This window comes from Hylobates moloch, unplaced genomic scaffold (assembly GCF_009828535.3).
Source record: "Hylobates moloch isolate HMO894 unplaced genomic scaffold, HMol_V3 SCAFFOLD_1, whole genome shotgun sequence".
NCBI classification, from domain to species: domain Eukaryota; kingdom Metazoa; phylum Chordata; class Mammalia; order Primates; family Hylobatidae; genus Hylobates; species Hylobates moloch.
The window spans coordinates 232,503,905-232,528,563 of record NW_026652276.1 but is presented as its reverse complement, the minus strand read 5'-3'; the positions used below and the strand labels follow the sequence as shown (position 1 = coordinate 232,528,563).

Genomic DNA, 24,659 nt, shown 5'->3' with positions numbered 1-24,659 from the left:
ATATGAATCAATAGATTACAAATCTACCTGAAGTAAATATTAAAGCTGTAGATCAGAGTCTTATGCTGTCCTCTGCAAGTAATCTATAAAAATAATATTCATAAAGCTATTCTGCAGTTTCTAGAAATCTTTGGTATAATTGTGTGGTTTTATTTCCATAATTTTGTCTCTAGTAAAGCTACCAAAAAAATCTTATTTTTAAATTAAGGAGAATCTATATAAAATAATTGACAGGATATTTCTATTTTTTTATACTTCTGTATTCAGTTTCTATATTATTAAATATAAACCTTTTCTGTTATTTCTGCTTCCTTGTCAAAAACCATGACAGAATAATCTATTGTCTTTTTAGAATTTTCTAACTAACCATTTTTATATGTGCTTATCTTCATCTAGGAAGCTTTCTTTGGAAAAGATCTTCTAGATACAAGTAGACAAAGCAAGATAAGTTTAGATAATCCATCAGAAGATGCAGCTCAGCTTTCATATAAAACAAACATGAACACAGGTTTCTTGGATCCTTCCTTAGATCCACTACTTAGTTCATCCTCGGCTCCAACAAAATCTGGAACTCACGGTATGTAGAATTATTCACAGATACTTTCTTTATATCATATAACATACATCTTCCTTTCAGTTAAATCTTTTTGAAATGTTTTTGTTTGGCCTCATATGCATTTTAAAAATCAACTGCATTGAAGTATAACTTACATTCAGTAAATGGAGCTATTTTAAGTGGACAGGTGTATAAGATGTAGCAAGTTAATTTACCTGTGTAACTAGTGCCAACATCAAGAGTTGTGAAGGAAAACGTTTGGTTTACACTTTACTGAGGGCAATGTGAGGGGTTATAATTTGGCCAACAGTGACTTTTTGACTAAAAATCTAAGATAGATTTTTGTTAATCATACAGCTTAAATTCAAAACAGAGAAACCAAAATGGATGTGGGGGTAGTTGGGAACTTGCTGGCATACTATGTTACTACAGTGAAGTCTATTGCCCTAGGTCATGGTTTCTTACTACTGACAGTTTGCGCCAGTAATTCTTTGTTGTGGGAGGGAGCCTTTCTGGTGTATTGAAGGATGTTTAACAGCATCTTTGGCCTCATGATGATCAAAAATATCTCCAGATATTGCCAAATATCTTTTGGTGGGCAAAATCACCCCCGGTTGAGAACCATTATCCTAAATGCAGTGCCTATAGGAGCTATTAACAATCAGAGAAAGGTATGAGAACTTGATATATTTACAGAGTTACAGCAATGTCAGCAAGGCTCTAGGAGTTTAACTCATTGGGTAGTAAGTGTCATGATCAGTGTTTCTCCCGCTTCTCCCCTATGGTTCTGTCAATTGTAAATCATTGTTCTTCTGGTAAGCTTCCTTTTTTACCATTGATTGCTTTTGTTACTCAGTTAATTTTATAAACTCATTTTGAAAAACAATTTTAAAGCAATCTTCCACTGAAAAATGACTTTTTATGTTAAGTAGTTAATGCTTCATTAACTTGGCATTATCCTGAATTGAAATACTGACAGCTATTTTTGATTTTGACTTTTTGAAATAATTAGAAGCAATCTAACCCCGTGTTGGACACATGTGCATGTCCAGTCTGCCTCACTGTTGGTAGTGAGGTCCTGCTTCTTGTTTGTTCAATCTTACATATTTTTTAACTCCTACTTTAATTCTGTTGTTTTAAGTATTGACCTGCTCTTGTCCTCGTCAGTATGTTGTTAAAAATAATGTATAATGAAAGACCTGTGGGTCCTTTAAAGGATATTTTACGATAAAGTATATCTTACAACTATTATAACTAGCCACTTGAAGACTTAAATAGGAGCTCTTTGCACTTGAGTTTTAAAAGGAAAAGGAATGAAATTGGACAGAGAACTTATAAGAAAGATACTGATATAAGTTTTTTTTTCTTTATTTGATTATTTTTTCCACAAAAATACTGAAGAGAGAACAGTTTTACAATAAGGCCAAAACTTGGAGGACTAGAAAAATATACCCATTTCAAAACCTAGATTAATTGTTCTTTGCAATTAAACCACTCTTTTCACTTTATAATGGAAAATTAATGACTAAAGGCTTTTTTTAACCTGTCATTCATTATAGCCTGTTATATCAATTTTAATGATTTATTCAGATATAAAATCCTTTAAGTAGGGGCAAACTTGTAAAACAGTCTTTAAAAAATTAGTTATAATTGTATAGTAGAATTCCATTACTTTAAAACAAAAAACTGCTATATGACTCCTAAAAAAATTATCCAGGATTTTTTTCTTTGAACTGCAGTGTTGTCATTATTGAAATAATTTTCTCTAAAAAGTTCCTGGATATTTGGGCATGTAAAACTTAATGTGATATGTTATATATGAATTACATTTTGAAAACTATATAATGGGAACAAGACTGTTTGACAGAAGTATTTGACCTGGAATATTACATTTATGCCTTCCTCCCCCTTTTACTTGAGATGGATTAAAAATTTCAGTTTCTCTTTACTGAATGACTAATATAATTATTAAAGCTAGCCTAAACAAGAGTTCTAATAGTTTCTTGGTTAAGCCCCAAACCCTTAGAATCCTCCTTGACTTTTCTTTCCCTTTCATTCATCCACGTTTGTCTCTGCCTTCAAAATACGTCCCAAAGCCAACCACTTGTCTCAACTTTCCTTAGAACCCTGGTGCTGTCATCACCTCACCTCTCAGACTGCACCAGTGCCCTTTTCTAATCTTGCCAGCCCCTCTCTAATTCCCACCCCTCATCTGCTCTGCATATAGCAGCCAGTATGTTCCCTTTAAAATATTAGTCATCTCCTATCTTTCAGCTTCCCAACAACTCATTACACTTCAGAATAAAACCCAGTCTTCCCCATGATCTCTAAAATCTTACATAATCTTGCCCTAGCTGCCTCTTTTTTATCCCCACCACAGTTTTTCTTACTGTTACCACTCTGACCTCTCTTGTTGGCAAACCCGGCTTGCCCCAGGGGCTTTATGTCTGCTTTGCCTTAGTTTGGAGGGTTATCTCCATCTTTGTGCATATAACTTACTCCCTCATTTAGTTTTATGCTCAGTCATCTCCGAAAGGTCTCCATAGACCACTCTGTCTAATACAACATCCCTGCAGCTTATTTTTAATCCTTTTTCCTTGTTTTTTCTTTAAATAGCACTTACAGTGATGTCATTTATTTACTAACTCACCCCGAGAAAGTAAGCCCTCCGAGGGCAGGCACTTTGTTTCAGTCATTGCTGAGTGGGCAATGCCTGATACGTGATCCATAGACACAGTCCTGTGGGTAGTGAAATACTTTTTTAAATAAATGAGTGAATGAGTAATCAGTATGAACAGCAAAGCTGGAAGTAGTTACTAGATGGTACCTGGCTTGTGCTCCATATGGAATTTCTAAAGGGTGATAGGTTTGTCTTTCATGTTTTAACTTTTCCTACCGTGTTTTAATTTCTCAGTGTCACTTTTAGACATGCCACTTTCTTAATGAAAGTTGTTTTTTTTTTTTTGCTTTGTTTCTTACAGCATTTATTCTGTTTCACTTTTATTGCCTACAGGTCTTTAAATTTTGTCTCAATATACATTAGTCACAAGACAAAATAGTCTGAATTTTTAGTAAATTTTTGTAATTCAAAACATTATCTCCTTTGCTATGAAAAATTTTTACTGTAAAATTAAGAGTCTCAGGTTTTTATTCTAGCACTTGCCTCACTCAGTATCTGCTGTACTCTAGGTTTTTAGCAAATGGCTTAATATCTGAGAAAATACTGAAATTTAAAAAAACATATTTACTATATTTAGGTCCTGCTGATGACCCATTAGCTGATATTTCTGAAGTTTTAAACACAGATGATGACATTCTTGGAATAATTTCAGATGATCTAGCAAAATCAGTTGATCATTCAGGTATATATGAATACTGTTTACCATTTTTCTGGTTTCTGATGTGAGCGAGAGGTGTATGATGTGTGGAACAAGTTTAGCCTTTTGTCTGTTTCCCAGTAACTTTGTTTTTGTTTTTGGCTTTGTTAAAGAACTCAGCATTTTATTTGATCTACCTCAGCTTTCCTGCTTTAGGAGGGGTATAGCAAATTAGTTAATTTCTGTTGTCTTTCTAATTGCATCACATTTAAGGCATGTTGCCTTAAAGTCTTGCTGTATCTTATTTCTTCTTTTGTTTGTATTTTCCCTCACTTCCTGCTCCTGTGGTAATCATCCATTTTATTTGGTTTGGGTCTTATAGGTCTTGATTTATGCACTTTCCAGGTTGAGAGCTCACCTTTTCCATTTGGTAAGAAACTGAGCAATGGATGACGGCTGACTAGAAGTAGTCTTCTTTTTTTATAGTGATTTCAGCTGAAACAACCTGTAGGTGCATGTTGTTTATCAGTAGTGCTAATTTGTCACTAATCCATACTTTGCTTTTCCCTTTTTGTGTGTGGCTAAAGCATAGTATAGCTGTACTGTGCTTTGGGTGACTTTCTCAGTAGTTTTTCTTTAATGAATAATTTTATTTTTGTTAATATGTGATTTGTAATATTACCTAAATGTTGTAGAGCTAGTTCCTAATATAAGATCAAATAAGAACAGACTAAATTTTTACTTTTTAATAGTAATAATATTGAGAAAGCATGAAAAAAATGTAGATGATAAACCACTTTTACATGTGACTCTTACAAATGTGAGCTACAGCATGTTATAATTTTATAAAATGTAATGTACATAATTAGAATGTGCCTACAGAATACTTTAAAAATGTTACCTATAATTGAAGTTATTTACAAAGGATAATATTAAACACTGAGAATTTTAGGGCTTTTCATTAATTTATATGAAACATACTCCTTTTTACATACTGTGCATAACACTATTTTCCAAATTAAAGCAATTATGTGCATACTGATTTCTCATAAACTCCTATCTTAAGCTTTTTTGTTTTGGCAGAAGTTGGCAAGTTAAAATCAGATGTATTCTTTTATTCCTCAGGAAATGTTTTTACTTAAAATAGAACTTTATATGGCACTGAATACAAATATATTGTGCCTAATTTTTACTGAGTGACTCTCCAAATTGATATGAGAATTCTGATTCAGAATTACAGACTTTATGTCTCTATTTTAATCATATTGTTATATATTAAGTACAGGTAAATAGTGCTATACATTTTTGTGTGAGTATTCTGAATGTACCTTTAAATTTATTTTCCTTACTCTTGTAGATATTGGTCCTGTCACTGATGATCCTTCCTCTTTGCCTCAGCCAAGTGTCAATCAGAGTTCACGACCATTAAGTGAAGAACAGCTAGATGGGATCCTCAGTCCCGAACTAGACAAAATGGTCACAGATGGTAAAATATTTGCCCTACATCTAGGCTTTCTAAAAGACCTGAGTAAATATGATTTTTAAAGATTTTTGCATGGTTATAATTTAACTTCTAATTATTTCTATGTCAGTTAAATACTATTTTGTATCAGTATATTGAATTAGTAGCTGTTAATGTTTCTGTTTTTTTTTTTTTTTAAATTTATTCTAGGAGCAATTCTTGGAAAATTATATAAAATTCCAGGTAAATGTGTTTTGATTTTCTAGTTTATGAAAATGGCATTCCCCATACCATGACCCTACTAGTCTTTTAATCTTGTTACTATTATTGTTTTATGTCCTAGAGCTTGGCGGGAAAGATGTTGAAGACTTATTTACAGCTGTACTTAGTCCTGCAAACACTCAGCCAACTCCATTGCCACAGCCTCACCCACCAACACAGCTGTTGCCAATACACAATCAGGGTATGTTACGACTTTATAATTCTACATTATATTCACACACGTGTGTATATATGTGGGTACATATACACACACAAGCAAGTTTTGCCCTGTTCTTTAGTAGCCACATATACAAACTGATAGGGAGAAAAACCCTTTTGTGATGATAGAAAAATACTGACTTCAGTCACATAGCGGTCTCCCTGAAATTCTCTGTAATTCTGTAATTATCCTTATGTCCAGAATTCTTTTGCTCATTCATTGGCAGTGGGGAGGATGTAACAGTGCCTGCCCTCTTCCCTCCCTGCAAGACCCATTCCCAGATCACTCTACTCCAGTCATTTCCCACATAGGCACTTCTGTGTGTGTGTGGAACTGTCCCCGCTCACCTGGCTGCCTGTACTCATTGATATGCTCTCGGTTTCACTGTCATCTCTCAGAGGTTAGCTGGTCACCACCCCACCCCCATGTTTTTCATTTGTAGCGTATGGCACAAATATAATACCTGTTTGGGTAATTACGTCTTCCCTTTAGATTGTGAGCTCTTTAAAGGCTAGAGTCATCCATATCTTGCTTATATGCCCTGCCACAGAGTATGTGTTCAGTACATACTTTCATAGTAAATCAGTGACCTTTCTATCCCTGTAGACACTATGAAATTTTGTGAATGTTTGCCTATTTTGTTCATTTTTCTTCTGCCTACTTACAATTAGCTACCAATTTCTCCCCTTTTCTGTAGAGCTGAAATTTGATAGCCTAGGATTAAGGTCTATATGAGCAGATAGGGAAATTGATACAGGTATGGGAATCTACTATAAGAAGGAGTTTATGGAGTTGCATGGTGGCGTGTATATAACTCTATCTGTATGTATTTTTGTTTTGTTTTGAGACAGGGTCCCGCTCTGTCACCCAGGCTGGCATGCAGTGGTGTGAACACAACTCACGGCAGCCATGATCTCCTGGGCTCAAGCGATCCTCCTTTCCTCAGCCTCCCATGTAGCTGTGACCACAGACACACGCCATCATGCCTGGCTAATTTTTTTGATTTTTTGCAGAGATCTGGGTCTCACTTTGTTGCCCAGGCCAGTCTAGAACTCCTGGGTTCAAGTGATCCTCCCACCTCGGCCTTCCAAAGTGCTGGGATTATAGGCGTGAACCTCTGTGCCCAGCTAGTATATATTTCTGATGATTTGAGCATAGGAACATTTCTCTATATCCTGTCGTCACTGCCTCATGACTATATCCTGAATTGAATAACATGAGGATATCTTATCCTTTTCTTGTATAAGTGCCAAAGTGTGTGAATAATTTGTAACCTTTACTAACAACTTTGTATATACATGAAAATTCCATAATGCACATAATGGAAATATTTGAGTTTTTACCAGTTTAACCTCTAAACATAAATTTACCTTGATTTTTGCTAGGCTAAACATGTGATTTACATTTGGGTAATATACTCATCATAACTACTTCTTGCCTTAATTGTTTTCATATGCTTTTTTTTTTTTCTTTTTTTTCTGAGACACAGTCTCACGCTGTCGCCCAGGCTGGAGTGCAGCGGCGTGATCTCGGCTCACTGCAACCTCTGCCCTCCGAGTTCAGCGATTCTTCTGCCTCAGCCTCCCGAGTAGCTGGGATTACAGGTGCCTGCTACTGTGCCCAGCTAATTTTTTGTATTTTTGGTAGAGACGGGGTTTCACCATCTTGGTCAGGCTAGTCTTAAACTCCTGACCTTGTGATCCATCCGCCTCGGCCTCCCAAAGTGCTGGGATTACAGGCGTGAGCCACCACGCCCAGCCCCCATATGCTGTCTTAACGATTAAGAACTATTCAGTATTGCTCTTTTCAACATATAAAAATGACCTGTCTTTATGTTTTCTGAACTGAAAGTGCATATTTTAAAAATCAAAGATGTATTTCTTTACAAAAAACATCTTACAATCATGAAAATCACCTCATTGTGCAGTCTCATTTTTAAAAGGTCTTGAGAGGATGACTTCTTTTCTTTTTTTCTTTTTTTTTTTTTTTTTTTTGCAAGGTGTTAATGTGTAATACAAGGTGAATAAGGTTGCCTACCCTTAGGAGTTTGTAATTCTAATACTGTAGACTTTCAGGTATACAACTAATGTGTATTATAGTACAGTATAATTCAAGTACAGCCTTATGAATCACTAAGATTTCATTGTTCTTGTTTGAAAGAATAGTAGTTCTAATGTAAGGGCAAAGCATGATCAAGTTACATATAGGGTGACACATAGTTATTCAAGAATGACAACTTTAACGTTTTCCAGAGCAAAGGGAGTGGGCATTGTTAAAGGAAGCAAAACTAGAAGTGGACATTGGTGCTGATTGTAAAGGGCTCTGAGAAATAGGCAGAGGCAGCTGGCCTTTTCCCTAGAGGCTTCCAAGAGCCTTTGAAGACCTTACACAAGTGGTGTGATCTGATCACTTATGTGTTTTGCTAAGGTAGCTCTGGTGTCAATATTGGGAATTAATTTGGGACAAGAAGAGTTGTACTAATGAGATTATTGTGGTTGAGACTAAGTTAAAAAGTAGGTTCCATGTAAAGATACTTCAGTGCTGATTGAAAGGAAGGAATAGATACGAGAGAAAATGACATTAGAACAAGTAGGACTGTGCTACTGAATAGGTATAAGGTGTGAGGAAAGGGGGAAATTAAAGTGAATTAGACTATGTATAAACCAGGGGCCCAGAGAATAATTATGAAACATGAAACAAAGGAAGACTTAGTGTGTCTGCTGGTAGAAGGTAGTGGAGGTACAATGAATTTAGTTTTAGACCTCTTTTAAGTTGGTAGAAATGGGACATATACACTATTCTGACTTACAGGCAGTTGCAGTTAGTCAAGCAGATGGATGAAAATGTAGGAATTATCTGTGTAATTGTGCTAGTTGCAGATGTGGGAAGGATGAGATTTATTAAGAGAATATACTGCCAGTAGAGTATAGAATCTCGAGAAATGCTTTTTAATTAAATGTAATTAAGTATATGCTTAACTCATCTGATTTATATTAGGTGTGCAATTACATGTTTCTTATCTTTCTTCCTTTTAAAAGTTAGGTGAAAGTAAAGTGGTGAGAGATTTGAGACATTGAGTGAGAGGTATAGGATCTTGGAAATGAATGATCATTAGAAACAGGTTGTACAGTTAAGTAAGATGACTACTTGAAAAACATTGTTTCATTGGACCATGGGAAGGTTGTTGGTAATCTTCAGTGGAGTAACTTCAATAGAATTGATGAGAAAGAGGAGGCAAAGGGTAATATGTTATTATGTAATATGTAATATGCTTTATTGTCTGATGGTAATGAAGTTCAGAAAGTAGAGAGTAGAGTTTTCAAGATTGAGACAGAGTAACTTGAAATCCCTTTATGTAAAAGTTGTGAAGTAACTTTTGAACTTTTATAAACTAATATGACTAGTTTGGGTAGATATGGTGGACTTGGAAAAAAAAAAGACTACTTCTTGAATAAAATAAGAAGAAATACTTTGCTTTTACTTGTTTGTCCTTGAACAAATTATTTAATTTCTGTGGGTCCTGTTTGCTTAAATGGAGCTGAACATAATAACCTATTTCAGTGGGTTTTCGTGAAGTTGTAAAGCTTTTAAGACAGTGCTTAGCATAGCATAAAGTACTTAAATAATAGCTAATATTACTATTGGGAAAAGTTTCAACATGATAATATTGTAGATTATTACAAGATTATGATTGTAATATCAGTAGATGGCACTGATAGATAGCTACAGTATGGATCACATTCTCCTTGTCAATAAACTCTTGTTTCTCCCAATTACATGAAAGACATTTGATACTGTTTATTAAAATTCCACATTCCTTAATGCAGCGGTCCCCAGCCTTTTTCACACCAGGGACCAGTTTCAAGGAAGACAATTTTTTCACAAACCCAGGTTGGTGGGTTGGGGAATGGTTTTGCGTTGAAACTGTTTCACCTCAGATCATGAGGCATTAGATTCTCATAGGAACATGCTCGCATGCACACTTCACAATAGGGTTTGCACTCCTATGAGAATCTAATACTGCTGCTGATCTGACAGGAGGTGGAGCTCAGGTGGTAATGGTCACTTGCCCGCTGTTCACCTACTATGTGGCCAGGTTCCTAACAGGCCATGGACTGGTACCATGAGTTGGGGACCCCTGCCTTAATGGAAACTGCTTTTCACTGAAGTTGAAAATAGATGTAGCATTCTAGTTTGAAAAAAGCAGAAATCTTGCGCTTTAATCTTTGGAGTAAATGTGTCATGAGACATTTGTCATTGTGAAAGCCTGATCCAGTGGACCCAGCTGCGGCATTTAGTAGGGTAAGCCCGTTTGTGGAAGTCAGAGAGTTCTAGGAAGTCTTTGAGACAAAATCTTTTAAACTTGTCAGTGATCATCCTTAGTATCTGCACATACACACTGGAGCTATATAGGCTTTAGTGTTGTAACATTCAAATGATGTGGTTTAAGTGAAAGACCATTATACATTGTAAAATGTATGTGTATGAGACTTTTTTTTTTTAATCTAATGGAATGACATTAGATAAAAAAAAATCAGGTGATCAGGTTAGGAATTCTCTAGTTATACCAAGTATTAGTCGATTCTGTATTGCCATTTGTGTAATTAATTGGTGATGTGGATCTCCTGTAATAGTATGGCTCTAAGTGTTGCAACAATTAACAGAGGCCTTGTGTATTTCCACAAATCATCAAGTTTAATTGGGAGGGCTTTTTGAAGGTACCCAAAGTTTTTGTTGTTGTTGTTCTTTCTTTTTTCTGGAAACTGCTCCAATATGGACAGCTGGCTTATTTCCAAATAGTTTAGACAAGTAGACTTTCACAATAAGGCTTGGAGTTACATGCTTAAAGGAGTGTTGTAAAGAAACATAAGATGGTCTTTTTATTTGCCTGATGTCTATTCAGAAAGAAAACGATAAGGTATTTGATGTTTGTGAATAAGCTCGAATGAGAATTCAAATGTGTTTGGGGGCTGAACTGTAAGTTATAAAAATTAGGCCAAAACCAGAGTGTATATATTTTTAGCAATAATCATCTGATTGATAGTGATAGATACATTGCTTACTCAAAACTAATTTAGAGAAAGTATCAATTTAAGAATCATAGGTGGGGTGAACACAGTGGCTGACACCTGTAATCCCAGCACTTTAGGAGGCTGAGGCGGGTGGATCACTTGAGGCAGGAGTTTGAGATCAGCTTGGCCAAAATGGTGAAACCCCACCTCCACCAAAAATACAAAAATTAGCTAGGCATGGTGGCAGGTGCCTGTGATTCCAACTACTCAGGAGGCTTAGGCAGAATTGCTTGAACCTGGGAGGTGGAGGGGGCAGTGAGCTGAGATCTTGCCACTGCACTCCAGCCTGGGCGATAGAGTGAGACTCCATCTCAAAAAAAAAAAAAAAAAAGGAAAGAATCATAGATTTTTTTTTTTTGTATTAAGAGGAACAGGAATAAAATATAAGAAACATCTGTTTGTAAATTTTTAATGAAGAGAAAGAATATTTGATAAAACTTAGTAGCATTTGCTGTGATTCATTAGTGTTTTTTAGGAGTTAATATGTATCGAATAGTTACTGCATACCACAAACTGTGTTTAGAGCTGTACATACATTATCTCAATTAACCCAAATAAATAAATACCTATGGTTTACAGAAATAGAAATTGATTCTGCTTCTAACAGGTAAAATTGAGATTCACACCCCGGGCTTTTGGACTCCAGAACACTTGCTATTTCTAGTAAACAATAATGAAATAATCACAGCTGTAGAGATCATATTTCAAAATCTTATAGCCAAAAGTTACTTTTTCAGTATTATATAATACTGAAAAAAAATCCTACTTTTAAATTGCATTAAAGGTTTTGATTTAGAAGTATAAGCATCTCTTCTATACTTGGGGCTTTAGTTCTAGGACCCCCAGGTATAATCAAAGGCTGAGAATACACAAGTCAAATGTTGGCCCTGTGGAACTTGGCATACAAGAAAAGTTGCTCCTCTCTATGCGTGGGTTTCACTGTGTTTTCCATCCACATTCAGTTGAAAAAAATTTGTGTTTATGTGGACCCATGCAGTTAAAAACCATGTTGTTCAAGGGTCAGCTTTACTTCAGCTCCTTGTTATTTATGAATATTATGCAAACGGAATAATTTTTTTCTCTTCAGATGTTTTTTCACGGATCCCACTCATGAATGGCCTTATTGGACCCAGTCCTCATCTCCCACATAATTCTTTGCCACCTGGAAGTGGAGGGGGAACTTTCTCTGCAATTGCACAATCCCCTTATCCTGATGCCAGGTACAAGCCTTATTTTCTGTGGAAACTTAAATTGCACTAATTTCTGTTTGATTTATATATAAATTAGTCTGCTTAAATGATTGTGTATGATATTATTGTATGTTGCATTTATTGTGGCTTTTGCTATAAATAAACATGTTACTTTTAAGTGTTTTGTAATAAGTTTTAATGAAAGCTATACTTGAACATATATTAAAAAGTTATTTTATGTTTATAAAGTAAAGATATTTATTTTTTCCCAGGGATAAAAATTCAGCCTTTAATCCAATGGCAAGTGATCCTAACAACTCTTGGACATCATCAGCTCCCACTGTGGAAGGAGAAAATGACACGATGTCGAATGCCCAGAGAAGCACGCTTAAGTGGGAGAAAGAGGAGGCTCTGGGTGAAATGGCAACAGTTGCCCCAGTTCTCTACACCAATATTAACTTCCCCAACTTAAAGGAAGAATTCCCTGGTAAGTCATGAATATATTATTTCTCTCTATTTTACCAACATTTTCGCATGTGCAGTATCTTTTTTTAACTGCAATAGAAAGGTAGCTTAACTAATTGTCATCTATGATGACCCACAACATGAAGATTCCCTAGATGTCTAGAAACGTCTTGCATTTTACTTTGTCCTAGACCCTGCATCCATCCTCATATTTCCCAAAAATTGGTTTCAGTTAGTGAAATGGTCAGTTTTTCAGCTCCTAGCAGTACTTATTAATATGCAGAAATCAGTGTTATGTGATTCTTTAAAAAATTTCTAGAACCCAAACTATCATTTAATCAAAAATAATGCTAGGCTAAATCAGTGAATCCTCAATTGTGTTTTTATGAAACGAATTCAATATTGTCTTCCCTTCTTCCCCCCTCACCTTCCCTGACTGTCCAGCTATTACCACTGTCTCTTGAAAAAAACAGATGATAAAATAATAGTACAGTTTGTGAAAATTCTGATTAACCAGTGAATGAGAAATTTGGATTAATGAAATGTCAATTATTGAATATATGCAAGCAATGCGGTTTTATTATTTTGAGTTCATGGTGTCAGACAAACCAGGATTGAAAAAGTTATTGAAACTCAGTTTTGCAATAGTTTCCCAGCTATCTATCAATACACAAACTCTTAAATTACTAGAGGGGTACCTGGAAGTGACTTTTCATTTGGATAACCACTGGTTTTTAGGTACCTTTTTGGATTGGCATCTTCATGGTTCTTTATTCATTATGTATTGTAATAAATGAAATGCTTTTTATCTAACAATAGAAATCAGTGGTTTGATGCAGGGAGACCTATGAAGGCAGTGTCCCATTCTTCAGCCACTTTTCTTTCCATGCTTACATTTGCTGTTTATGAACATATATGGGTATGTTGTCATTTTGTGTCAGCACAAATTGTCCTTACAGCAGAGCTGTAACTTTTTTAAAAGTAATTTTCTTTAATAATTTTACTTTGTGATTCAAGAACCTCATGAAATACTGTGTTAAAGCTGTTGGTCTGTGAACTGATTTTTCATTTTCATTGGCTTTTTGGAAGCTTGCTTTCTTTTTGTAATGTGTAATAAATAATTTCTATATTTATCATTAACTGTTGATCTTACCCAAGCTTCTTCATTTTGTATACCATCATATAAATGGTTTGAACTCATTACTTTTCCATGTGTTTTTTGTCCACAAATGCTAGTGAGATGTGCTTATTTATGACTTTGTTTACTTCTGGTAGGTCAAATTGATAGACTTCTGTTTAGCACAGATGTTTTACAAACTTGTACTTTGGTTCTGGTGATATCTTACCACCAGAGGGAATTTATTATGTTTGGCTTACATTTTTGCTACTTTGTCCCTTGAATCTAAAAACTTCCCAACTTTACAAGCTAGGTTGTTAATAAGGCAACACTTCATTTAGAAAACATTTGTTTGGCCTACAGTGTGCCAGAATCTTTGTTCTTTGTAAAGAACTTAATATAGGTCTATGACCTCACGAGAATACGGCCTGAATAAGATTAACTGTCAGCAGTTCATCAACATTCTTTATTACAACACATCATTAGCATGGCTCTGAGAAAGTGTTATACTCTGTTCTTTTGTTGCAGATTGGACTACTAGAGTGAAGCAAATTGCCAAATTGTGGAGAAAAGCAAGCTCACAAGAAAGAGCACCATATGTGGTATTTTAAGAAATTCTTATCTTTTAAATATTTAAATACAGTGCTTGAACCTTATTTGCATTAGGTTAATAAAAAAACAAATTTCCATTTCAGAAAATGCTTGTTAGTACCTGTACAACAAGCAACTTTATTTTTACAGTGATTTTCTAACTCCTTATGTCTTAATAGAGAGTGTGACATTTTTATAAGCAAGTTAACAGAACCAAAATGTTGAAGATTGAAAATCAGCTATTTTAGGGGGGAAGGAGTAATTCATTTCACTTTAAAATTGTTTTATTTCTTCAGCAGAGGTACAGTTGGCAGTCTGTATCCATGAGTTCTATATCTGTGGATTCAACCAACCATGCATGGATCAAAAATATTTTGGAAAAACATCTATACTGAACTTGTACAGGCTCTTTTCCTTGTCATTGTTTTTTAAACAATATAACAATGATTTACATAGCATCTATATTGTGTTAAGTATTACAAGTAATCTAAAGATGACTTAAAGTATAAAGGAGGGGCCAGGCACAGTGGCCTGCACCTGTAATCCCAGCACTTTGAGAGGCCAAGGTGGGCAGATGGCTTGAGCCCAGGAGTTCAAGACCAGCCTGGGCAACATAGCCAAAACCTCATCTCTGTAAAAAATGAAAAAATTAACTGGGTATGATGGCGCATGCATGTAGTCTCAGCTACTTGAGAGACCTGAGGGGTTGAGGTTTCAGTGAGCCAAAATTGTGCCACTGCATTCCAGCCTAGGTGACAGAGCAAGACCCTGCTAGGTCAAAAAATAAAAAGGGAGAAAGTATACAGGAGGACATGTGTAGGTTATATGCAAATACTGTGACATTTTCTATAAGGGACTTGAGCATCTGTGGATTTTGGTATCTGCAGGGAATCGTGGAACCAATACCCCATGGATACAGAGGGACAACTGTACTAAATTTGGAGACTGGATTGGCATGCCTCAGTGTCTTCCATAGTCACCTCTTTTCGTGTTAGGTTTCATAGAGAATCTTTGTGGATCTTGAAAGAGAAATATTTAGACATCTTTAAAGAGCTTTTGACACACGATCTTTGCCATGAACTATTAGGTAATTTTATCAGATTCACAGTTCATATGGTAAATTATTTTCTTCCAAAGAGCCAAATTAAGATTGTCAGCTGGAACCAAATCCTTGCTTTCATTTTAAAGCATATTAAATCTGTATTATTGTTGGAAAATATATATAGTTATTTTCCAGCTTGTTCACCAGTGCACATATTTTCAGTTACAGTGATTATTTTGGATAGAGCATATATGTGTGTATATGCTCTATCACATATATATAGATGTGTTGATATGCTGTGTTTTATCTTGACTTGAATTAGGTAATGACAGAATTTTTAAAATTTTTAAGTGATTTCTTTAATGATACGTTTCAAATATCCAGGTTTTTTTTTTTTTTTTAAACTGATTGGATATTTTTCCTTTTTTCTAAATTTTTTTTTTTTTTTTTGAGATGGAGCTTCACAGTTGTTGCCCAGGCTGGAGTGCAATGGTGCGATCTCTGCTCACTGCAACCTCTGCCTTCTAGATTCAAGCGATTCTCCTGCCTCAGCCTCCCAAGTAGCTGGGACTACAGGCATGTGCCACCATGCCTGACTGATTTTTCTTTTCTTTTTCTTTTTTTTTTTTTTTTGATACAGAGTTTTGCTCTTGTTGCCCAGGCTGGAGTGTAACGGTGCGATCTTGGCTCACCACAACCTCCGCCTCCTGGGTTCAAGTGATTCTCCTGCCTCAGCCTCCCGAGTAGCTGGGGATTACAGGCATGTGCCACCACACCTGGCTAATTTTGTATTTTTAGTAGAGATGGGGTGTCTCCATGTTGGTCAGGCTGGTGTCAACCTCCCGACCTCAGGTGATCCGCCTGCCTCAGCCTCCCAAAGTACTGGGATTACAGGCGTGAGCCACTGCGCCCGGCCTAATTTTGTATTTTTAGTAGAGGTGGGGTTTCACCATGTTCGTCAGGCTGATCTCGAACACCTGACCTCAGGTGATCCACCCACCTTGGCCTCCCGAAGTGCTGGGATTACGAGCATGAGCCACCATGCCTGGCCCCAGCCCCTTCTTTCTAAATTGAAGGAGACATGATTTCTAAGGATGTGTTAAGAAAACTAGGAGCTAAAATATTAAATCACACCTAGGATCTTTAAGCTTAATTCAAATACATAGAAAGAAATATATCCTCAACTGATAGGTACTGTGCACTGTAAAGAGAGAAGATGAGTTAGTGTCCAGATCCTTTTTTGGGAGGTGCCGTAAGTATTTCAACTATTTTACCTGACTTTTTTTTCTTTTATTTGAGAAAGTTCATGATAGTTTTATTTTATTCCTTAAAACATTTAACATAATCTGGGAAATTTTTTTTGTTCTTTTGTCAAAGCAAAAAGCCAGAGATAACAGAGCTGCTTTACGCATTAATAAAGTACAGATGTCAAATGATTCCATGAAAAGGCAGCAACAGCAAGATAGCATTGATCCCAGCTCTCGTATTGATTCGGAGCTTTTTAAAGATCCTTTAAAGCAAAGAGAATCAGAACATGAACAGGAATGGAAATTTAGACAGGTATGGAATTTTTGGATAATCTACTTTTTGAAGTTGCATTTTTGTTTTGAGAAGGGAGGTGTTTGCATTATTATTTTAGAATATAATTCTTAGACCATGAAAATTTGATTTAGGATAGACTTATTTTTCTTTTCAGTAAAATATATTTAAATTGATTTGGGAAGTTTATCGAAATACTATAAACAATATACTGCCCTAGGCACAAATGGAACATACCATGATGAGTAATTTCTCTTCTTCAGGAATTCGTAATCTAATATGGGAGCAATCTGGTAGCTGCTGACATCAAACAAATTACCTTTCTGTTGCTTTTTCCCCCCATGATGGTAGTTTTCTTCCTTAACCGAAATGTGATGGCATTTTCTTTTCTATTTTAATAGCAAATGCGTCAGAAAAGTAAGCAGCAAGCTAAAATTGAAGCCACACAGAAACTTGAACAGGTGAAAAATGAGCAGCAGCAGCAGCAACAACAGCAGTTTGGTTCTCAGCATCTTCTGGTGCAGTCTGGTTCAGATACACCAAGTAGCGGGATACAGAGTCCCTTGACACCTCAGCCTGGCAATGGAAATATGTCTCCTGCACAGTCATTCCATAAAGAACTGTTTACAAAGCAGCCACCCAGTACCCCTACATCTACATCTTCAGATGATGTGTTTGTAAAACCACAAGCTCCACCTCCTCCTCCAGCCCCATCCCGGATTCCCATTCAGGAGAGTCTTTCTCAGGCTCAGACTTCTCAGCCACCTTCACCACAAGTGTTTTCACCTGGGTCCTCTAACTCACGACCACCATCTCCAATGGATCCATATGCAAAAATGGTTGGTACCCCTCGACCACCTCCTGTGGGCCATAGTTTTTCCAGAAGAAATTCTGCTGCACCAGTGGAAAACTGTACACCTTTATCATCGGTATCTAGGCCCCTTCAAATGAATGAGACAACAGCAAATAGGCCATCCCCAGTCAGAGATTTATGTTCTTCCTCCACGACAAATAATGACCCCTATGCAAAACCTCCAGACACACCTAGGCCTGTGATGACAGATCAATTTCCCAAATCCTTGGGCCTATCCCGGTCTCCTGTAGTTTCAGAACAAATTGCAAAAGGCCCTGTAGCAGCTGGAACCAATGATCACTTTACTAAACCATCTCCTAGGGCAGATGTGTTTCAAAGACAACGGATACCTGACCCATACGTACGACCCTTGTTGACACCTGCACCTCTTGATAGTGGTCCTGGACCTTTTAAGACTCCAATGCAACCTCCTCCATCCTCTCAGGATCCTTATGGATCAGTGTCACAGGCATCAAGGCGATTGTCTATTGACCCTTATGAAAGGCCTGCTTTGACACCAAGACCTATAGATAATTTTTCTCATAATCAGTCAAATGATCCATATAGTCAGCCTCCCCTAACCCCACATCCAGCAGTGAATGAATCTTTTGCCCATCCTTCAAGGGCTTTTCCCCAGCCTGGAACCATATCAAGGCCAACATCTCAGGACCCTTACTCCCAACCCCCAGGAACTCCACGACCTGTTGTAGATTCTTATTCCCAATCTTCAGGAACAGCTAGGTCCAATACAGACCCTTACTCTCAACCTCCTGGAACTCCCCGGCCTACTACTGTTGACCCATATAGTCAGCAGCCCCCAACCCCAAGACCATCTACACAAACTGACTTGTTTGTTACATCTGTAACTAATCAGAGGCATTCTGATCCATATGCTCATCCTCCTGGAACACCAAGACCTGGAATTTCTGTCCCTTACTCTCAGCCACCAGCAACACCAAAGCCAAGGATTTCAGAGGGTTTTACTAGGTCCTCAATGACAAGACCGGTCCTTATGCCAAATCAGGATCCTTTCCTGCAAGCAGCACAAAACCGAGGACCAGCTTTACCTGGCCCATTGGTAAGGCCACCTGATACATGTTCCCAGACACCTAGACCCCCTGGACCCGGTCTTTCAGACACATTTAGCCGTGTTTCCCCATCTGCTGCCCGTGATCCCTATGATCAGCCTCCAATGACTCCAAGATCTCAGTCTGACTCTTTTGGAACAAGTCAAACTGTCCATGATGTTGCTGATCAGCCAAGGCCTGGATCAGAGGGGAGCTTCTGTGCATCTTCAAACTCTCCAATGCACTCCCAAGGCCAGCAGTTCTCTGGCGTCTCCCAGCTTCCTGGACCTGTGCCAACTTCAGGAGTAACTGATACACAGAATACTGTAAATATGGCCCAAGCAGACACAGAGAAATTGAGACAGGTAAACACATTGTATGTTCTCAGTTTTAAATGTATTATTTGAGGAAGCTGTTCATTTCATCAAACTGAGTAATTTCTACACAGGAGTTAATTTTTTATTTTTTTATTCTGTAGAGTTTGTCATACTGCAAAAAAGAAAAATGAAATTGGTGAAATTAACACCAGTTTAATTTATTCTGTATCTGATTTCAGTCTTCACGAATTCGCAGGGGAATCCTTAAATATTAAAGCTTTGTTTTGTGATAGTTGTCTGGCAAGGAAAAGGATCCAAATCATCAAATTATTTTTCCTAATATATTGAATAGTTAAACGTAACTGGTATTTCATCAAACTTTGAAACATTACCATAGCCACATAATGAAAGTATCAGGATTTAAAAAGCCATTAACCTGTCAGGCATGGTGCTGCATGCTTGTAATCCCAGCTACTTGAGAGGCTGAGACAGGAGGATCGCTTGAGTCCAGGAATTTGAGGCCAGCCTGGGCAACACAGCAAGATCCCATATCTAAAAATAAAAAGCCAGTAACCTTTAAAAAGCCATTAATTACCACAAATCCCAGTGATTTTTGTTTCTTCCCATTTAGCGGCAGAAGTTACGTGAAATCATTCTTCAGCAGCAGCAGCAGAAGAAGATTGCAGGTCGACAGGAGAAGGGGTCACAGGACTCACCTGCAGTGCCTCATCCAGGGCCTCTTCAACACTGGCAACCAGAGAATGTTAACCAGGCTTTCACCAGACCCCCACCTCCCTATCCTGGGAACATTAGGTCTCCTGTTGCCCCTCCTTTAGGACCTAGATATGCTGTTTTCCCAAAAGATCAGCGTGGACCCTATCCTCCTGATGTTGCTAATATGGGGATGAGACCCCATGGATTTAGGTAATGCTTTTAATTTCCTGCCAAATTTAAATTGCTATTAAAGAGGGAAACAGAGCTGGGTGTGGTGGCTTGTGCCTATAATCCTAGCTGCTGGCCGAGGCAGGAGGATTGCTTGAGGCTAGGAGTTTGAGACCAGCCTGGGCAATATAGTGAGACCCCCCCGCCAACCTCTTAAACAAATTTAAAATTTTTTAAAAAGAAATAGACAAATGACGTTAGTATTAATCAGGAAGCTGTTACTGCTTTCTACTTCTTTCTCACCTTTGAAATATATATAATCAGCTATTGTCTGCTAATGAGAGGTCATAGACATTTTTTTCCCCCTCTAAGAACTCTACAGACTCTGAAAACATTACCTTTGTTTTTAAGTATTAACTGTGTTAGCATTACCTTGCACACTTAATGATGTAGTTTATCATATGACATCCTCAAAATGTAGCTATTCTGTGTAGGCAAAGCCTCCTGCAATGTGTTGAGACTTGTCCTTTCTCCAAATTTCTACCTTTTAACTTTACATTCTAAATTAATTTTAGGCTGGGCGTAGTGGCTCAGGCCTGTAATCCCAGTACTTTGGGAGGCCGAGGTGGGTGGATCACTTGAGGTCAGGAGTTCGAGACCAACCTGGCCAACATGGTAAAACCCTGCGTCTAGTAAAAATACAAAAATTTGCTGGCCATGGCGGCATGCGCTGCACCTGTATTTGCAGCTACTCAGGAGGCTGAGACAAAAGGATCGCTTGAACCCAGGAGGCAGAGGTTGCAGTGAGCCGAGGTCACGCCACTGCACTCCAGCCTGGGAGACAGAACAAGACTCTGTCTCAATTTAAAAAAAAATAATAATAAATTTTAGAGATTTCCAAACTGAAAGGACTTTCCCTTTAGGAACTTTCCATGGTGAGATAGGGTTGTAAGTTAGTGGTGATGAATTATAAGAATGTTTCCTTTTTCAAAGTAGCTAAAGTCAAAGCCAAACCTATGCCCTAGTTATAATAAGGAAATAGTTCTTTAAGATAATGCTTTTTAGTTTTATGTCTTTTAGTCTTATATCTACCTCCATGTTATATTCTTTTAGTTTCCTTTTCTTCTACCTTAGTTGTAATTTATGCCTCTTGCTACATTTTATATTCTGTGTAAGTTGCCTGTAATCTTACTCTTAATTTCCGTTTTATCTTCCACCTTGTTATAATTTATGCCTCTTGCTATGCTTTGTATTCTGTGTAAGTTGCCTGTAATCCTGTCTAGAAGGAAGTACAATATAAAATAGTCCAACAATTTATTCATTTACTTAATCTTTATAGATGAGGCCTACTCGTCTTTTTCTCTGACTGTAAATTTAGTCTATCCCGTCATCAAACCTGTGCCTTTGTAGTTTCATGTACTGAGGCCTGTAAGTCCCTCAATAGGTATGAAGACCTATCTTCATTCAAACATCCTCCCCAAATCAGCTTCCTCCATCAAACCTCCCTAAATATAGATAAAAGAAACTTCCTGAAAAACTCCAGTAGTATTGTTCTTATCTCTAAACAATTGATTTCATCTGCTTGGTGGTGGTTCCTTTGTCTTCATTTTTGTTATCTGTTAAATCTTAAGCCTTTAGAGCTCAGATATGGTGTTCATTATAGGATTCTTAGCAAAATCTTACTTGCATATGAATGCCTGTAAATACTTTTTAATGGTGATTGCTTTGCTTTTGTAAGTCATTGTATTTGGCAACATTTTGTATGTACAGTTTAATTGAAAACTTTTCTTTTTTTCAACTTAACTCTAAATTTAACATAATACCTATTTGCTTTTTTTTTTTTTTTAAAATAAAGATTTGGATTTCCAGGAGGTAGTCATGGTACCATGCCGAGTCAAGAGCGCTTCCTTGTGCCTCCTCAACAAATGCAGGGATCTGGAGTTTCTCCACAGCTAAGAAGATCAATATCTGTAGATATGCCTAGGCCTTCAAATAACTCACAAATGAATAATCCAGTTGGACTTCCTCAGCATTTTTCACCACAGAGCTTGCCAGTTCAGCAGCACAACATACTGGGCCAAGCATATATTGAACTGAGACATAGGGCTCCTGACGGAAGGCAACGGCTGCCTTTCAGCACTCCACCTGGCAGCGTTGTAGAGGCATCTTCTAATCTGAGACATGGAAACTTCATTCCCCGGCCAGACTTTCCAGGCCCTAGACACACAGAGCCCATGAGACGACCTCCCCAGGGTCTACCTAATCAGCTACCTGTGCACCCAGATTTGGAACAAGTGCCACCATCTCAACAAGAGCAAGGTCATTCTGTCCATTCATCTTCTATGGTCATGAGGACTTTGAACCATCCACTAGGTGGTGAATTTTCAGAAGCTCCTTTGTCAACATCTGTACCATCTGAAACAACGTCTGATAATTTACAGATAACCACCCAACCTTCTGATGGTCTAGAAGAAAAACTCGATTCTGATGACCCTTCTGTGAAAGAACTGGATGTTAAAGACCTTGAGGGGGTTGAAGTCAAAGACTTAGATGATGAAGATCTTGAAAACTTAAATTTAGATACAGAGGATGGCAAGGTAGTTGAATTGGATACTTTAGATAATTTGGAAACTAATGATCCCAACCTGGATGACCTCTTAAGGTCAGGAGAGTTTGATATCATTGCATATACAGATCCAGAACTTGACCTGGGAGATAAGAAAAGCATGTTTAATGAGGAACTAGACCTTCCAATTGATGATAAGTTAGATAATCAGTGTGTATCTGTTGAACCAAAAAAAAAGGAACAAGAAGACAAAACTCTGGTTCTCTCTGATAAACATTCACCACAGAAAAAATCCACTGTTACCAATGAGGTAAAAACGGAAGTACTGTCTCCAAATTCTAAGGTGGAATCCAAATGTGAAATTGAAAAAAGTGATGAGAATAAAGATAATGTTGACACTTCTTGCTCACAGGCTTCTGCTCACTCAGACCTAAATGATGGAGAAAAGACTTCTTTGCATCCTTGTGATCCAGATCTATTTGAGAAAAGAACCAATCGAGAAACTGCTGGCCCTGGTGCAAATGTCATTCAAGCATCCACTCAACTGCCTGCTCAAGATGTAATAAACTCTTGTGGCATAACTGGATCAACTCCAGTTCTCTCAAGTTTACTTGCTAATGAGAAATCTGATAATTCAGACATTGGGCCATTGGGGTCTCCACCACCAACTGTGCCGGCCTCACCATCCAATCATGTGTCAAGTTTGCCTCCTTTAATAGCACCGCCTGGCCATGTTTTGGATAATACCTTGAATTCAAATGTAACAGTAGTCTCTAGGGTAAACCATGTTTTTTCTCAGGGTGTGCAGGTAAATCCAGGATTCATTCCAGGTCAGTCAACAGTTAACCACAATTTGGGGACAGGAAAACCTACAACTCAAACTGGGCCTCTAGCAAGTCAGTCTGGTACCAGTAGCATGTCTGGACCCCAACAGCTAATGATTCCTCAAACATTAGCACAGCAGAATAGAGAGAGGCCCCTTCTTCTAGAAGAACAGCCTCTACTTCTACAGGATCTTTTGGATCAAGAAAGGCAAGAACAGCAGCAGCAAAGACAGATGCAAGCCATGATTCGTCAGCGATCAGAACCATTCTTCCCTAATATTGGTAGGAATTTTCTTGAGTCTCAACATATATTACTATGGGTATTAGAGCGGCATGCAATATGCTTATAAGATTTTATTATTAGAATTACAGTTGGAATAGAGCACTGAGTTTTTCTATTCCTCCTTGAGGGGTTTTTTTGTTTTGTGACAGAGTCTCACTGTGTCACCCAAGATGGAGTGTAGTGGCGTGATCTCGGCTCACTGCATCCTCCACCTCCCAGGTTCAAGTGATTCTCCTGCCTCAGCCTCCCGAGTAGCTGGGACTACAGACATGCGCCACCATGCCTGGCTAATTTTTGTATTTTTAGTAGAAGTGCGGGGTTTCACCATGTTGGCCAGGCTGGTCTCAAACTCCTGACCTCAGGTGATCCGCCTGCTTTGGCCTCCAAAATGCTGGGATTACAGGCGTGAGCGGTGGCCTGGCCCTCCTTGAGCTTTAAAATGAAAGCAGTTGGCTGGGCACAGTGGCTCACGCCTGTAATCCTAGCACTTTTGGAGGCCGAGGCAGACAGATTGCCTCAGCTCAGGAGTTCCAGACCAGCCTGGGCAACACAGGACATGGATGAAGCTGGAAACCATCATTCTCAGCAAACTATTGCAGGAACAGAAAACCATACACTGCGTGTTCTCACTCGTAAGTGGGAGCTGAACAATGAGAACACATGGACACAGAGAGGGGAGCATCACACACCGGGGCCTGTCGTGGGGTGGGGGACTAGGGGACAGATAGCATTAGGAGAAATACCTAACGTAGATAACGGGTTGATGGGTGCAGCAAACCACCATGGCATGTGTATACCTATGTAACAAACCAGCACATTCTGCACAATTATCCCAGAATTTAAAGTATAATAATTTTAAAAAAATACAAAAATTAGCTGAGCATAGCAGCGTGCGCCTGTAGTCCCAGCTATTCGGGAGACAGAGGCAGGAGAATGGTGTGAACCCGGGAGGCGGAAGTTGCAGTGAGGCGAGATCGCGCCATTGCACTCCAGCCTGGGGGACAGAGCGAGACTCTGTCTCAAAAAAAAAAAAAT

At 37.9% G+C, this 24,659-nt stretch overlaps 1 protein-coding gene across 11 annotated transcripts in view; it reads left to right on the top strand.

Annotated features, from left to right (window-relative positions):
• KMT2C (lysine methyltransferase 2C) overlaps nt 1-24,659 on the top strand; it is a 312,192-nt gene that overhangs the window by 247,075 nt on the left and 40,458 nt on the right. For 9 of the 11 annotated variants that reach the window (XM_058428262.1, XM_058428277.1, XM_058428284.1 and 6 more), the window contains 13 exons: nt 397-577; nt 3,814-3,918; nt 4,256-4,303; nt 5,231-5,359; nt 5,546-5,578; nt 5,679-5,798; nt 11,976-12,108; nt 12,351-12,565; nt 14,189-14,262; nt 16,671-16,853; nt 17,234-19,117; nt 19,701-19,993; nt 21,807-23,623. In XM_058428262.1, the coding sequence (XP_058284245.1) occupies nt 397-577; nt 3,814-3,918; nt 4,256-4,303; nt 5,231-5,359; nt 5,546-5,578; nt 5,679-5,798; nt 11,976-12,108; nt 12,351-12,565; nt 14,189-14,262; nt 16,671-16,853; nt 17,234-19,117; nt 19,701-19,993; nt 21,807-23,623 (5,215 nt within the window). The remainder of the gene's footprint in view (nt 1-396; nt 578-3,813; nt 3,919-4,255; nt 4,304-5,230; nt 5,360-5,545; nt 5,579-5,678; nt 5,799-11,975; nt 12,109-12,350; nt 12,566-14,188; nt 14,263-16,670; nt 16,854-17,233; nt 19,118-19,700; nt 19,994-21,806; nt 23,624-24,659) is intronic. The other 2 variants (XM_058428289.1, XM_058428278.1) reach the window with 1 other exon arrangement.